General features: G+C 40.5%; 1 protein-coding gene across 5 annotated transcripts in view; it reads left to right on the top strand.

The window, feature by feature from the left end:
- Window positions 1-16,826, top strand: part of fig4a (FIG4 phosphoinositide 5-phosphatase a) — a 106,931-nt gene that overhangs the window by 23,653 nt on the left and 66,452 nt on the right. For all 5 annotated transcript variants that reach the window (XM_048596818.1, XM_048596822.1, XM_048596821.1 and 2 more), the window contains 6 exons: window positions 4,914-4,964; window positions 8,028-8,179; window positions 9,589-9,723; window positions 14,564-14,664; window positions 14,790-14,952; window positions 16,611-16,708. In XM_048596818.1, coding sequence (XP_048452775.1) covers window positions 4,914-4,964; window positions 8,028-8,179; window positions 9,589-9,723; window positions 14,564-14,664; window positions 14,790-14,952; window positions 16,611-16,708 — 700 coding nt within the window. The remainder of the gene's footprint in view (window positions 1-4,913; window positions 4,965-8,027; window positions 8,180-9,588; window positions 9,724-14,563; window positions 14,665-14,789; window positions 14,953-16,610; window positions 16,709-16,826) is intronic.

The raw sequence follows: 16,826 nt of genomic DNA, 5'->3' as shown, positions 1-16,826 counted from the left end.
AGATCTACCCACTCTGGTAATGTGCTCCTACAACCTCATCCGTCGGATAGAAGATACCAGCAGGTTCAGGAACAGCTTCTTCCCTGCCATTATTAGACTGATAAATGGACTTTGTAACTTCAAATAATGCGGATTTTGTTAATATTGATTTTGCCTCACACGTGTTCCTTGCGGTTTAACCTGTATGCCTCACTCTGTCCAAGCATTTTACACCCTATGATCTGTATGTCCTTGCTTATTATGATCTGCCTGTACTGCTCGCAAACAAAGCCGTTCACTGTACTTAGGTATACGTGACAATAAATCAATCAATCAAGTGGTTGTTGCATGCCTTTTTTTTCTTGTATGAAGTGACGATGTTTGTGTCATGCATATCCTGTGGAACAGAACTGTCTCTCCAGTAGAACATCTTGGAGTAGGATAGCAAGTGGGACTTTTCCTTGAGTTGCTGAAATGGTGTTCCATCCTTTCTAAGTGCTTTTCTTATTGCTAGAGAGTCAGTGGACTTTCAAGCTTAAGAAATGAGGGTTCTACATTAAGTCCACAAACGATAGCTGCAGAGGATCTTCAAGCACAGGCAGAAAGAGACCTATCTCGTGTGAGTATATCTCAGAGTAGTATTCTATCCAGCAAGCCATTTGCTTGTAATTGTCAGTAAGTGCTTCCCATGTGTGAATTTCAGAAGAGCAGATTTGGTGATGGTAGAGTCAAGTGTTCTTTATGATACGGTCATACATAGCGCAAAGTATTTCCTTATAGAAATTGATTGCGTAGTTTTTGGTGCAGGAGCTGGCTGTCTTCTGCACAATTGCCTTAGCATGATATTGTTACCTGTTTTAGGTTTCTTCAAAAGCTGGTTGAGCATAGGAACTTCATGCTTCATCAGTATTTATCTGGTGAGTCATCACACAGGAAGGACTGTTGAGTGCTTCTGAAAACTCTGACATTTGTTATCATTGTGTTGATGTGCAAAACATCATTGTGTTTAGACTAATGTGGTTTGTGTGTTTGCACCTTCACCTTACTATTGACAAGCTGCTACTTTGACCACTACCTGCAAATTCTTGCTTGTTACTTTTACTCCTCCCTTCGTACATCTCCTAAACATTTTCCTTACGGAGTCTGTTTATTGACCTGACCTTATCTTCAGTGTTCACATCCATTCCATACTAAGCCAGGCCTAACTGCCATTTCATCCTTGTTCAGTTCCATTTGACTCTCATCATCTCCAATGGATTGAATTTAAAATTCTAATCCTCCTGTACAAATCCCTTCATTGTATTTTCACACATCCTAACGTGAGATGCTGAGACTTCGTTTGGTATGTGGGATTACTGATGTGACCATGCAAAGCAACTACTAGCTGAAGCCCAACTGGACTTCAAACGGGCACTACAACTGATCTTGCCATTAGAAAATGGACAAGTGGAACTTAGAGTTACAGGATACTCCGATGGAGGTGGATACCCTGACCAGGCTGACTGACCTTGGCGAACACAACTTGAGTGAAGGTAATTGCATAGCCTCACTCGAGACATACCCTGAACAGAGGGACTGTAGGTCAGCCCACCAAACCCCAAAACAAAGCCAACCTTTGCCAAACAGTTAAAGTTTCCTCGAGGCTCTGGACTGGCAGGCCATTGTAGTCACTGCCTGTATGCAGATTCAAGAGAACAAAAGGGTCCCTCTGGTCCCGAATTGAGTAAGAGAACTCTAGGCTGGTATCCAGGACAGTGCGCACCCTGGAGGGTACACTTGTAGCTGGTGGAACAGTTAACTTGCTTAGCAACATCAAGATCAGAACCAATCAAAATAAACGTCCAGTCAAGTGGTCACCAAGTTCTAATGGAGGCCGATGCCAGTGTGGCTGTATCAATGATTGTGGAATCAGGCTTTACCAAAGTTTGCTCTGGAATCCTACCCTTAAGTGTGCGTAAGACCTCAGCCAGACTGAAAACCTACACTGGGGAACCTCATCAGATTACGAGTGCAACTTTGGTTCGGGTGTCTTTTGAGAAGCAGCTGGATCAATCACCACTCATTGTAGCAAAAGGCTCGGACCCAAGCTTGATGAGGCGAAATTGGTTGAGAAAGATTCACGTTGATTGGCTCAATATTTTTCGATTAGGAAATGGCTACCTGAGTGTAGTCCTAATTAAATGCACTTACCCGTAGATTTTTCAGGAAGGTCTAGGGACTATCAAAAGAGTCAAGGCAAACTTGCGTGTTGACCAAGAAGCAATTCCTTGATTTTGCAAGGCCTGCCCAGTGACATTTACCTTGCATGCAAAAGTAGAGGCAGATATCGGGAGTCTGGAAAGCGAAGGAGTCATCAAACCAGCCCAGTTTGCGGAATGTGCAGCAACGATTGTACCGATTGTGACCCAACAGTTCGGTTTGCCTTTGTGGGGACTTCAAGCAAATGGTAAAGTGTTTTTCACAGCTGGATAAATACTCAATCCCTTGCATAGAGGACTTATCTACAAAACTGGCAGTGAGGGGCTATCCTTCACGAAGCTGGACTTGAACCATGCATACCTGCAATTGTGATGAAATGAGGATTCCCAGAAATATACTATGATTAATACCCATAACGGTTCGTACCAGTATACAAGACTGCCTTTTGGGGTATCATCAGCCTTTGCTATTTTCCAGTGGACAATGAAGAACATTTTACAACGTGCAGGTCACCTTTTTTTCTGGATGACATGGGAAGACTAATAAAGAGCATTTGGAGAACTTGGACATTGTGCTTTAACATTTCTTCAAGGAAGTTGTACGCCTTAGGACAGAAAAGTGTGTGTTCCGGATGCCTGTAGTGACTGACTTGGGCTACAGAGCTAACAACACTGGGTTACACCCATTGGCAGATATGGTGAGGGTGATCAAAGGTGCTCCAGACCCCACCTGTGTTGCTACCACTAGGAGAGTCTGTTCTGATTTTAAATTTTCTGGACACCCTTCCAGTCACCACTAATAATATCAGACTGTGGACACAAAAAAGATCCTGTCCTGGCAAAACTAAAAATAGCTGCTGGTTATGGGGGAAACCAAGAGGCCACCACAATCAGAATTGAACCCTTTCTAGACCTAGCGAGACAAGATCACCGTAGAGTGATATTATTATGGGAAGGCAGGAGTAAATGTCCTAAACAAAGGTTGCAGCCAGGTACTGGCTAAACTTCACCAGGGTCATCCAGGAGTTTCCAAAATGAAGATGCTGGGGAGAAGTTATGTCTGATGGCCAGGATTGGATGCCGACAGAGCTGCATTGGTGGGCAGTGCCCAGAGTTCCATAGGCTCTATGTTCTTAGTCATTGTGGATGCCCATTCAAAGTGGTTGGACGTGCATTGAGGTTATTCGTCAAACACGGAGATGGCAATTGAAAAGCTGCAAGCATCTTTTGCAATATATGGACTTCCAGCGGCATTGATCACAGACAATGGGCCACCATTTACCAGTAGGTAATTAGAGTATTTCCAAAAGTTGAATGGCATTCAGCATGTAAGTACAGCTCCACGCCATCTACCGTTCAGTGGTCTGCCAGAAAGAGTCCAGACTTTGAAGACAGGCTTAAAAAAACAGCTTACAGCTTCACTCACTGTCCCAGTTCCTGTTTGATTGTAAGACTACCCTCACGCAACCCTCACAGGGACAGCTGAAACAGAGTTGTGAATGGGGAGAAGACTCCGCACCAGATTAACCCTGATGTATCTGCACCTCGGAGGCGGGGCCGGGGAGTGGGGTTGCAGTTCGTGGTGGTGGTGGGTTGCACAGGTGAAACAGCATTAGGAATACCAATGCCAGACAGAAGACTCCGCTAATCAAGGGAGGTAGTTTACTTCAAGGGACAAAATTTGGTGTCAAAACCGTGGGAATGGCCCTGCGTGTGTAAGAGGCATGGTTGATGTGAGGTCCGGTCCCATGACGCATAAAGTTCAAGTAGAAGAAACATGACCACATGAAAGCTGCAAGCCCGCAAATGGGGCAGGAGCAAAACATACCCTGCCCCTCAGAACATCTGGCAAGGCTGCCAAAACCCATGGATTCTCCCCCTCTGCCTAGCGCCAAAGAAATCTCTAAGGCCGAAATGGACACGGCAGCTATCGCAACCTCAATGCTGTTAACCCCTGCAGAAGATGAATTTCTTCTGAGACACTCCAGGTGCAGGAGCTGTGTCACAGTCCAATTTATGCACCACCAGTATACAAGGCGGAGTTGAAGGAACTGAACCTGGTGTGAAAACACCCCAGGAGAAGTTACAGAACTTAGAGGAGGTGGGATGTAGTGATTGGAGTGAGGTCAGCCAGGTGGACTTTATAGAATGAGCTCCTTGATTGGGGCTGTTAATCTGATCCAGTCAGGAAGTCCTGACTGACACATAAACAAGAGTGTCAGAGGTTCTGTTCACTCTAGGAGCTGGCTGGGTCAGACTCGTAACTAAAATGTGACTTGGCAAAGGGATACAGGCCTTTGTGGAGCTATCTAAAACTAGTTACTTTTGTATGTTCTGTTGTCTTTCTTGTGTAACTGTTAAGCTGAATCTCCAACTTTATTTGGAAGTAGGTACCTTGTTCCCGATCCACTGGGATTTGCCCCTTATTTAAAAAAAAAAAGAGGAGCTATTTGACCCTCGAGCCTACTCCACCATTCAATGTGATCAAAGCTGATCAAGCACAAAACCCAATCCGAATGTCCTCCATATCCCTTGATTCCTTTAGCTACTAGAGCTTTTATTCAGTGACTGTCACTACGATGACTATAAGCGATAAATAAATTTGATGTTACTGAAGACTTGGGTCAAATGAAGTGCCTTCTCTGTTAGGAAAAGTCTGTTTCTTTGTCATTACTATCCCTCAATATTTGAATATAAGACCAGTAAAATGAGACATTAAAGACATTTTCTTTCTAGGTATATGAAAATTTTCCAGAGTGTGGATCTTTCCAGCAACTTTTATTTTAGGTAAGATGCTGCTTTTATTTGTCAAATCTAACATTGCATATTATTATTTTTGTTCCTAAAGGAATAAAGGCCCAGTAATTCCAATTCTGGCTCTAATCGGATTTTTAAAAAAATACCCATTTGCCTGTTAACTTCTGCGCTGGAGATTCCTGGACATGGGTCTCCTACTGCGAAACAGTAGGAGTCCTCGAATCCAGCAGTGGAGAATGTTATCATCGAAACCATGCCCATTATTTTTTGTACAGCAGTGAATGCTATAATCTGAACTTTAAATTTCCAACAACAGTGAGTGAAACAGTAAATGAGTAAGGTAGGTGAGGAGGTGGATTGGCTGAGGTAAGTTTAGGGGACCAGGTTGGTTGAGTAGGTTACAGGGCTAGGTTGGCAAACAGAGTAGGGTGCCAGATGGGTAAGGGTTTTGGGTTGGGGGCTTTGGGGCCATGGGTTAGGAGGTGGTGGGGGGAATGGATGGGGTCTAGAGTGATGAGTTTGATGGTGCCTGGGTTGGGGTGGGAGGGTTAGAGAAGATAGGCGACTTCAGGGAGGTGAGAGTTGCAGGGGACCTGGTGATGGATCTGGTGGGGTTGTATCAGTGTGATATGGTGCCAGTTGTTGATGGGGAGGCTGCTGGTCTGTTCTGATGGTGATGATCTGGTAGGATTGTGTTGGAGGTGTTGTTGGATCGGGCTGACATTTGTGGGAAGAGTGGTCTTTGTCTGGGCAGGGAGAGCAGAATCCAGTTGTGGATGTTGAGACAAGTTGGGCCATGTGTGTGGTGGTGATCGGGGTGGGAGGGGTCTTGGGTTGGGGTTACTGATCCTGTGGGCCCGAGTTGCTGTGGAGCAGGAGCAAACAGTGAGTTGGGCGTTTGCTTAATAGTTACCTGGGATAGGTTTTCAAACCTCTAACTATTGAGCTTATGTGGTTCTTAACATTTTTATCAGTGAGATGCCCTTGGTTCCTCCCCCTGTCTCAATGTGTTTTTCCTGAGTGAGTGCGCAATTTCTTTTCCTGTTTGCTTTTTCATTTGTTCCTCTACCTTTGCCAGTGAATAAACAGTATTTTGCCTTGTAAATTTTGATGTGATGGTAAGTTTCTAATTTTATACCAAATAGGGTAGTAAGTATATTTTGATTAATGACCCTGGTAAGTCTGAATTGGATATATACCTTCCATTTTTGAATAGTTGGAACTGACTCCAATGACTGAAGAATGTGTTGAATGATGGAATGTTGCTACAGGAGTCAGATAAATTAACTGGTTGCCTTTTGACTCTAATCTAGTTCTACAGGAGTGAAATATTGCCTGAAAGATTTAGACTCCCTAGAAATTGTTCTTTTTGTAAAGTCAGTTATCTTGGTACTGGATAAATGTGCAGGGCCCCTTTAGTGCAACACTGATTCCATTTTCAGACCAGCTGGTTGCTCCTTCCTCCTCCTCCTTTCCTCTTCCTCATCATCATCCTTCCTCCCCCACCCCATCCCCCTTCCGCACTCCTCCTTCCTCCTCCTTTATTATTGTTACGTTGTACATAGTTGTGGTGCCTTTCTCACCCAATTATTTCCACATATTCTTTGACAAGTAGTTGAATCAAACTAATGATGGTGCTAAACTCAATTTCTAATCTTTCTGCCTTATTAAAATTGAAATAGATTTTAAAAATGAATAAGACAAATGGCACGACAAATGAGTTAGCTCCTAGAAGTACTGAATACGTAATGCTAATTATCCCTCATGAAATTGACCTCTCCTTTGTATTACTAGGCCAGGGTGCCTCAAAAGAGGGAGGGTACTACAGTTAGGAAGAAAGTTTTAGCTACCTGTCTTATGGAATTGTCTTCATTGCATGAATGAAAATATTAATTTCATTCTTTGCAAAACTATATAAGACGATATAGAACAGATATATTTTGTACCCTGACGTGGAATTGATTTTCTATTGAAGAAGTGCTGAGTCACATGGCCATCATTCCAACATTTAAACTGTACGAGAGAACTGCCTATATTCTCATCCCAGCTGGTTATACTACTAGACAAGTCAGATCTCGGAATGAAATCCTGGTTTTAAAAACAGACTTTTTTAAAAAAAGTTGTAATATGGTGATCTTTCACTAAAACATAAATGCACAGGCTGACAATTCTGTTTTAACAATAGAAAGGAAGTATATTATATAAAAGACTTAACTCTTCCTTTGATTGACACAATTGAAATCTTAGACTTTCTCAGCTTTGAAGAACCAGTATAGATTCAATATAGATTTCTAACCAACACTCCTGGTCGGGAGATTTCACAAACTGAAACCCTTACACAGAAGTTACTTATTCCCTGAACTGCTCTGAACAATCTTCTAGGAAAAAGTATTCTCAGCTTTTGTCAGGTCTCTTTCGAACTAAAGCTTTTTAATCATCTTTTCTTTAAAATAAACCTGCTCAATCTAGCTTATGCTAAGACAATGACTTAATTATTTCTTTTCTCTCATGTCTTAACCCCCGCCCATCATATAAACAAACTTCCAATAACACTTCAGGTGGCTTTCAGTCATTTGTTTTCTGATATAGAGATAGTAGGAACTGCAGATGCTGGAGAATCTGAGACAACAAAGTGTAGAGCTGGATGAACACAGCAGGTCAAGCAGCATCATAGGAGCAGGAAGATTTTCTGATGAAGGGTCTAGGCCCGAAACGTCAGCCTTCCTTCTCCTATGATGCTGCTTGGCCTGCTGTGTTCATCCAGCTCTACACTTTGTTATCTCTGTTTTCTGATACATACTGGTTTTAAAAAGACTGACCTAGTTAATTACTAACTCCCTTCACACAAATAGACCAAACCCATATGCCACTCGTTTAAAATCTAAATACTTTCAACCAAAAAATATAAATCTTTGATCACACTTTTCATTGGCTTTATAGAAGTATTTCTGTGGTACATGTGATACACATTTATTTGAATATTAAATAAGATTGGTGCTTTTCATTAGTAATGGAAAATATTTTTTGATACGTTGCAAAAACCATTTTTTTGTGAATGAAAGTAAACTGTGTTATTTTATTTCTTTTCTATAGTTATAGCTATGATTTGACTCACTCTCTTCAGTTCAATCTAACATTGTTGAAAATGCCCAGTGAAGGATTAAAAAGTCAAACCTTTGGACATGGCCGGCAGGAGAGTTTTGACATCTTTGAGGATGAGGGTGTCACTGCACAAGCTGGAAGTGGTGGGTATTAAACATGATGGATGCAGGTCTTTTTTGAATGATAATACAAGTTGAATGTTAGAAAGATATGCATGATTGCCTGTTCCTTTCCTCCTGTGATTACTATGTGGCTGCTTTTTTCCATATTGGAAAATGGTTAATAGGTCATGAATTATACTAATTTCACTTGCAGACTAATTGCACATTTGTATTCAGAGTAGCTGAAAAATGTTCACAATGATGCACAGAGTCTCTACCATATCTGTTTGCAGCAAGTGGGACAACTTTAAATTAAAATTAATTTTAATGGAAAATGTCAATTTGAAAATGTTTTACAGGTAACTTGTAAATTCCAGACTTAAAAAGAAAAGGGTTCTTTTACTTTAAGATTTGAATTGTAAAAGTTGTAACAATTGAAAACTTGTGCTTTGTAAGTATTGATAAAGTGAGCTCATTGTTTTGGTCAGGATTTCTGAGGACAGCTCTGAACTGAAGCTAGGTGTTTCTGAAGAGTGAGCCCTTGCTTTGTTGCATCTCCAAATAATCCTTACAGAGCAATGCGGGCACAGAGCTGGAAACAGAACATTTGCTTGCTACTTTTGTAAATACTGAGTTCAGAAAAACTTGGAAGCTTTAGTTTCCTTTACCTCGCTGACCACTGTCTGCCTATGCGCCTAACAGTTTCTTAAATTATTGTGTTTTTCTTAAAATCCATTACTCTACCCAGAAGTCTCTTTCATGTATTGTCTAATTTCATCCTGCTTACCCTTACTTGTTCAGTATTTAGTCTACAAAGATTCTCCAACTCTTGTATATTCAACCCAGTTAATGTAAATGTATTTGTGGAGCACTTGTATTCTACATTGTTTCCTTTTTATGGGCTTTGTACTTCTCAATTGTTTAGTTAACCCCACCTGTTGTTAATCAGCCACAGTTCAAGCCAATGTACCTCCTTCAAGTACAACCGTGAATAACTAACTACATTCAACCTGTTGCAACTTATGGTACCCGCTGTAAAAAAGCAAATGTCATATCCACCCTGAAATCTATTATTCTACAATGTAATTTGTACTATGTTAAATATCTTGGGCTGTTTCTGATAGAATGAGGTACTAAACAAGTGCAAATTTGTAATGGAAATTGCTGAAGTTGGAGCTGATCTTTATAACCCAAAATAAACTCACCAGTTTTATGAAGTAAAACCAGATCACTCTTATGGGAAATTCTCCACTGCTGCACCTGCTTCTGTGCTATGCTTTCCAAATCAGTGAAAGCACAAAAAGCATCAAACCATTGTGCAGATTCCAGACTGTCTAGGAACAAAGCCACAGGTAATCAGTTGGTAGCGTATACTATTTTAATGCATGATATGGTCATAATTCATATTTATGTTATGATGTTTAAGTCAACAAAATATTTATCCTTTTCAGCTTCTGGGCACTATGGCATTCTGAATCAGCCCTACCTCAAATATGCTTGGAATGGTTACATCTTAGAAAAGGTGAAAGCTACTGTCCACCAGAACTGGTTGCTGTATATTATTCATGGATTTTGTGGTCAATCAAGTATCCTTTACTAAAATTTCAAAATTTAATATGTTATCTGAGTGTTGGGAGCTATTCAACAACTGCCTCAAACCCCCAGACGTTGTAGATCTAATGAAACGAGAGTTCTACAAAACAGTGCACTCTGATAGAAAACAGACTATTATGCTATGTAAATTGGCTTCAGTCAGAAGTCACACAACACCAGGTTATAGTCCAATAGGTTTATTTGAAATCACCAGCTTTCAAAGCGCTGCCCCGTCGTCAGATGAAGTGAAGAAAAGCATACACAGCATTTATAGGCAGAGAGATCAAAAGATCATACAAATGGTGTGAGTAGGCTGAATATTAAGTCTCTGCAGGTGATCAAGAGTGTCAGATGGTATGAGTAAAGTGTCAACAGCTGACAACGGCTGAATAATGAGTGAAGAGGATAAAAAATTAATTGAGGCAGAGAGATAATTACAAAAAATTAAAAATAAGATAGTGCTGGAGACAAACCAAATCACTGGAATGACATGTTGATAGGTGTAAGAGCCACATGCTGAGGGTATAACCAAAGTAACAAATATTCCAAAACTATACAAACTAATTAAGGTAGCAAGATCATAACAAGTTATCAAAGTGATGGCGTTAAAATAGGACAGTAAGGAAGATTTTATGAATACAGAACCGTATGGTGGGGTTACATGTAAAACGTCATGAACCCAAGACCACGGTTGAGGCCGTCTTCATGTGTACAGAACTTGGCTATTAGTTTCTGCTCACCAGTTCTGCATTATGGTGTATCTTGAAGGCTGTCTTGGAGGTCACTTACCCAAAGATTGGAGGCTGAATGTTCTTGACTGCTGAAATGTTCCCCGACTTGGAGGAACATTCTTGTCTGGCGATTGTTGCGCGGTGTCCATTCATCCATTGTCGTAGTGGCTGCATGATCTCGCCAATTTACCATACCTCAAGGCATCCTTGCCTGCATTGTACCCCGTTCTTATGTGGGAACACCATCCAACCAATGCTATACATCAGATACGTCAACGTTTTCTTCCTTTGGACTCATGGCGATGAATCACTGAAATGACTGCATAGTGATAACCACAAGTTTCATCCCACCATCAGAATTACCATGGACTACTCTTCAGAATCAGTTTCATTCTTTGACATGCATCTGCATCAAGGATGGACACCTCAGTACCTCACTCTACCACAAGCCCATGGATAACCTCAGGGTGCTGCACTTCCTGAGTTCCACACTAAGCATGTTAAAGAATCCATTTCCTATGAACAAGCCCTGCAGGTACACAGGATCTGCTCCAATAAGGAGGAACGCAACGGACACCTAAAGATTTTGAAGGATGCCCTCATAAAAATCAGGATACGATGCTCAGCTCATCAGTCACCAGTTCCGATGTGCCACGATGAAAAATCACAGTGACCTCCTCAAAAGATAGACACAGGACACGACTGATAGAGTACCCTTCATTGTCCAGTACTTCGCTGGAGCAAAGAAACTATGCCATGTTCTTCACAGCCTTCAACATGTCATTTAATGATGAAGTATCCCACCAAGGTCATCCTTATGCCCTCACTTCTTGCCTTCAAACAACTGCCAAACCTTAAACAGACCATTGTTCACAGCAAAATACCCAGCCTTCAGGACAACATCAGCCTCAACCGCGATCTTGGGTTCATGTTGCACTACATGTGACCCCACCACACTTCTGTATCTGTAAAATCTTCCTTTACTGTCCTGTTTTGACACCATCACCTTCATAAATTGTTATGATCTCTCTACCTTAATTAGTTTGTACTATTTTGGATTGCTTGTTACTTTGGTTAAACCCTCAATATTATACCTATTATGTTATTCTAGTCATTTGGTTTGTTTCCAACACCATCTTATTTTTAATTTTTTTTTAATCTTTCTGCCTCCTTTAATCAGATTATTGGTCATCCCTTCATTTGTTATTTAGCAGTTGCCACTTTACTCACACTGTCCAACACTCTTGATCACCAGCAGAGATCTATTATTTGGCCTGACGACACCCCACTCACACTATCTCTCTATGTATAAATTCTGTGCCTGTGTGCTTCTCTCTCATTTCACCTGATGAAGGGGTAATGCTCCAAAAGCTTGTGATTTCAAATAAACCTGTTGGACTATAACCTGGTGTTGTCTAATTTCTGACCTTGTCTATCCCAGTCCAACACTGGCACCTCCACATCATAACTTTATCGACTTCTCTCTAGTCTCCCCTCAGCTGTCGCTATTCAAGAGAAAACAACCTGAGCTTTTCTAGCCTCTTCTTATAGCTCATACCCTCCAATCCAGGCAGCATCCTGATAAACTTCTTCTGCACTGTCTCCAAAGCCTCTACATCCTTCCTGTAATGAGGCAACCAGAATTGAATGCAGTGCTCTAAGTGCATCCTAACCAAAGTCTTATAAAGCTGCAAAGTGACATCCTGACTGTTGTACTCGATTCTACTAACGTCCCCGTTAATGGCTATTCACCCAACTAGCCAGATCATTATCCACTCTTTTTTTGTCTGTCCAACTGTTCTTCTCTCTCTTTGGGCTGCATCCCCACCTATCAATTTCTCCTTACCCCCTCTCTCCACCCCATCTTCTGCATTAAAACCAACAATTTCCAAGCTGCCATCATTTCTGAGGAAGGGTCACTCAACCCGAAACGTTAACTCTGATTTCTCTCCGTAGATGCCACCAGACCTGCTGAGCTTTTCCAGAATTTCTAATTTTGTCTCTGATTTGCAGAATCTACAGTTCTTTCAGTTTTTAAATTGTTGGGAGGTCTGGGCTGACAATTTCGTCAATCCTTATTCGTTCTAGGATATTAAAAGGAAAGTGAGATAGTCGATATATTAGTTTTAATTTTCCCAAACTCCCCAGATTCAAGGACAATCGAATAGATTGGAAGATAGTACACCTTTGTTCAATATGGAGGAAGACAGAAAGCAGGCAACCACAGGCCAATTAGCTTAACATCATAAGGAAAAGGCTAGGAGTAAAAAGCTATGATTTAAGAAATCAAAGTAGAACCCTTAGATATCTTTAAGATAATTTTGCATAGTCAACATGTATTTGTGAAAGAGAAGTCATGTTTAACCATTATTTTGGGGTTCTTTGAGGCAGTAACGTGTTGTGGATAATGGGGACGAGAAATCCCCACACAAATGACTGAAAGAGAGAGAAAATTTCCTGTTAGCTCCATCTTAAATGGGAGATCCTAATTTTTGAACTGTCTCCTCTAGTTTGTGACTCTCCCAGAATGGAAAACTTCTGACACTAAAACTGTCACGTTCCCACAGGATCAACTATGTTCAAATAAGATCACCTTCTCATTCTTCTAAGTCCCAGTGGATTCTGGCTCAACCTGCTCAAATCTTCCTCATAAGATAACCCTTTCATCCCAGGAATGAGTTGAGTGAATCTTCTCTGAGTTGCTTTTAAAAGAGTTATATTCCTCCTTGGGTAAGGAGACCAAAATTGTACTTCAGATGGTGTCTAAAGTCTTGTACAACTGCAGCAACACTTCCATACTCTTACACTCAATCATCCTTCCAATACATTTTAATATCCCGCTTGCCTTCCTAATCCCTTGCTACGTTTGCATATAATTATCTTATTTTGAGTACCAAGGCACGCAGATCTCTAAATTACAGAGTTTTGCAATCTCCCTCCATTCAAGTGGATGGCACAGTGGTTAGCACTGTTGCCTCACAGCGCCAGAGACCCGAGTTCAGTTCCACCCTCTGGTGACTGTCTGTGTGGAGTTTGCCCATTCTCCCCATGTCTGCATGAGTTTCCTCCGGATGCTCCGGTTTCCTCCCACAGTCCAAAGATGGGTAGGTGGATTGGTCATGCTAAATTGCCCGTAGTGTTCAGGGATTTGTACATTAGGTAGGTTATAGGGGCATGGGTTGAGTGGATGCTCTGAGGGTCGGCGTGGACTTGTTGGGCCAAAGGGGCTGTTTCCACACTGTAGGGATTCTATTAAAAAAAAAAATACTGTTTTTCTAGTTTTCTTACCAACATGACCAGCTTCACATTTTTTCACATATACTTCCTCTGCTAATTTTTTTTGCTGATTCACTAAATAAATCTGTTTAGACTCCTTATGACCTCTTGACAACTTTCTATCCTATTTATTTACTTATCATCCTTCTATCCTGTTTGTGTCATCAGTAAATTTAGCTCCATACATTAGATTCCATCATCAAAGTTGTTGATCTAGATTATTGAGGCCCCAAGCACTGATCCAAGCTCCCCACCTGAAAATAACCCATTTATCCCGATTCACTGTTTCCTTATGGCTAACAGATCTTGTATCCATCCATAAGCTGTTATGTTGTAGCCTTTGATGTGGACCTTATGAAAATTGAGGTACACCACATCTACATGTTTGCCTTTACTCACCTTGTTTGTTCATTTTTCAGAGAACTCTAATAAATTAGTCAAATACAATTTCCTTTTCACAAAACCATGTTGATTCTCTGATTTGTATTGCTCTTGTCTCCGTTTTACCTCTGATATTTGTTGGATGATGAAACTCAAAATGAAAAGTGAAAACACTTCCAAAATCCTCACCAAAACAAAATTATATACCTGTACCGTATTTCAGGTCACTTAAAATTTTGAGAGTCGTTCTCCACATCCCTGTTTGTGAAGTGCATTATTGCTTTCCAAAATTAGCTGATTCTATTCCGTAATGTTTACAAAATCACCACTTAGATCACAATTATTATTAGCTAGGCAATTTTGACCTGTATTTCATTATATAGTTCATGTGAAGTAAATCATACGAAGATAGTTTCTCCTCAGCTTTCTTTAACTTCACTGTCAGAAATGCTGATCTATGGCAGACCAGTTTATGTTACTTTGATAGCCAGAAGATCCTGCAGATTTGCTGGAACACGTTTCCTAAAAAGGGGTGCAAATTGTCAGGTATATCAATGCAAATTGCAGAAACCTTGTTCAAACTAAAGTGTTACCCATATCCCATGAATAAATAAAATATTTAAAGTTGTATTAATGACGTAAAACCTTGTTGATATTTTTCCCTTTCCCAGGGAGATGTGGCAAATGAAGTGGAGACTGAACAGATAATTCACGATGCTTCTGTGATGTCCTTTTCTGCTGGAAGTTACTCTTCCTATGTACAGGTTCGAGGTTCTGTTCCACTGTACTGGTCTCAGGACATTTCCACAATGATGCCTAAACCACCTATTACATGTAGGTATCGAATAATTTGGTAAATGTCTCACTTAGCTAAACCAAACTTTTCAGCTTTTATCATTATAAATTTGTGCTCAGACATGAGGGATGCTGACTAAATGTATTTATTGCCTACCTCTAATTGCACCATTCGTGAACCTTGTAAACAGTTGTAATTTCTGTGCTGGTTGTGTTACCATATATTTTGTTATGTTGAAAATTCAAGAATATGAGTTTGCGTTCCACCTGATTTAAGTCGAGAGTCTTATGGTCCACACACAGGGTGACTTTTGTACGTACATCTTTTTCTATGTGCAATTTGTGCTGTGTGACACAAACATTGTAACATTTAGGGAACAGACAGCTGTGGGAGGTTGCTACAATTGACTCTTCCAAATTATTAGTTATATTTAAATTTGCCACAATGGGAGGGTTTGATGCAGGGTTTTCAGTGTGTAACTCAAAACACTTCAGGGGTTACTGAAGAACAGTTCCTGGGTCACAGTCAGTTGGAAGTAAAGATAGAAACTGAATCAGGCTTCAAGGCAGGCTCTGAAAGCTGTAAAGCTGTGGAGACAACTGAGGGCCAAGGGCTCTGTGCATTCAGAACTCAGGAAGAGGTTCCAAGAGTTGATGTAAACACCTGGATTTTAGGGTTCAGGAAAAGTCCTATGAACTGTGGGATTTTGAAAGAAGTCATGTCGTTCCACGCAGGTACAACATCAGCTTTTTCACATTTCTCCACTGTTGTGGGTCAGAATCTTGGAGCTCCCTTTTTAACCAGTGCATTTCCTATATCCCAAGGACTACAATGGTTCAAGAGACAGCCATCTTCTACAGTATAATTAGAACGGGGTGATAAATGGTGGTCTAGCCAGTTATGCCCACGTCCCATGACTAAATTTTTAAAAAGAATTCTGGCAATTAGTTTGCTGTAGTGCTTTACAAGACAGCTTCTACTTCAGCATAATTAATGCTAAATAAACCACCTTATTTCCAGCACAATGAACTTAAAAAGTCAATAAACAAAGTTCTACAGATGATGAAAATCTGAACTAAGAACAGAAAACACTGGAGAGGCTTAGCAGGTCATGCAGCATCTTTCGAAAAATTACAAGTCAATTGATATAAACCATTTAAAAAAGGACCAATACCTGAAACACAAATTTGCAGTTTACTAAGCTGCAGAACTCATGATATTTGTGCAAGATGCACATTTTCGTTACAATCTCAGTCCTATCCAAAAAGCAGCTATTGGGATAACGTGGTCTTTTACTGATATGCATATATAATTGAATTTGTAAGATCATAAGACATAGGAGCAGAAGTAGACCATTTAGCCATCGAGTGTACTTTTTCAAACTTCTAGATCTTACCTTGCCTTATAAAGCTTCATGAATCCTCTGCCAGCTTCAGCATTCTTTTTTTTTTGGTGTAAGCTGAATGAAGAAAGATTGTCAATATTAAAATTACCTTTGAATTTAAGCTCTTACCTGGCCGCCTATTCGTTTATCTAATCAAATGATTGTTTATCATATTATTTTTACTAGTCTACCTCCTTATCCAGAAGATTATCTTAGCATTGACTCACTCATGTATCTAAGAAAGTTCTTAGAGATGATTACCTTAATTCAAATTTCTTTTGGTGAAATGCATTTTATTCTGTTTCCTTGTAGTGGACCAGGCAGACCCATTTGCTCACGTGGCAGCTCTTCACTTTGACCAAATGTTCCAAAGGTTTGGCTCCCCCGTTATTATCCTGAATCTGGTCAAGGTGAGTTTCTCATTAATTTTTCAAAATACTACATTGGAGTACATATTAGTGTAGGTAAAGATCGATGCTGATTCTCCAATTTTCCTCTTTTTCTCCAATTTTCCTCTTTTTCTCCAAT

This window comes from Rhincodon typus, chromosome 5 (assembly GCF_021869965.1).
Source record: "Rhincodon typus isolate 14 chromosome 5, sRhiTyp1.1, whole genome shotgun sequence".
Lineage (NCBI taxonomy): Eukaryota > Metazoa > Chordata > Chondrichthyes > Orectolobiformes > Rhincodontidae > Rhincodon > Rhincodon typus.
The sequence above is the reverse complement of the archived record's forward strand: the minus strand, read 5'-3'. Positions and strand labels throughout refer to the sequence as shown.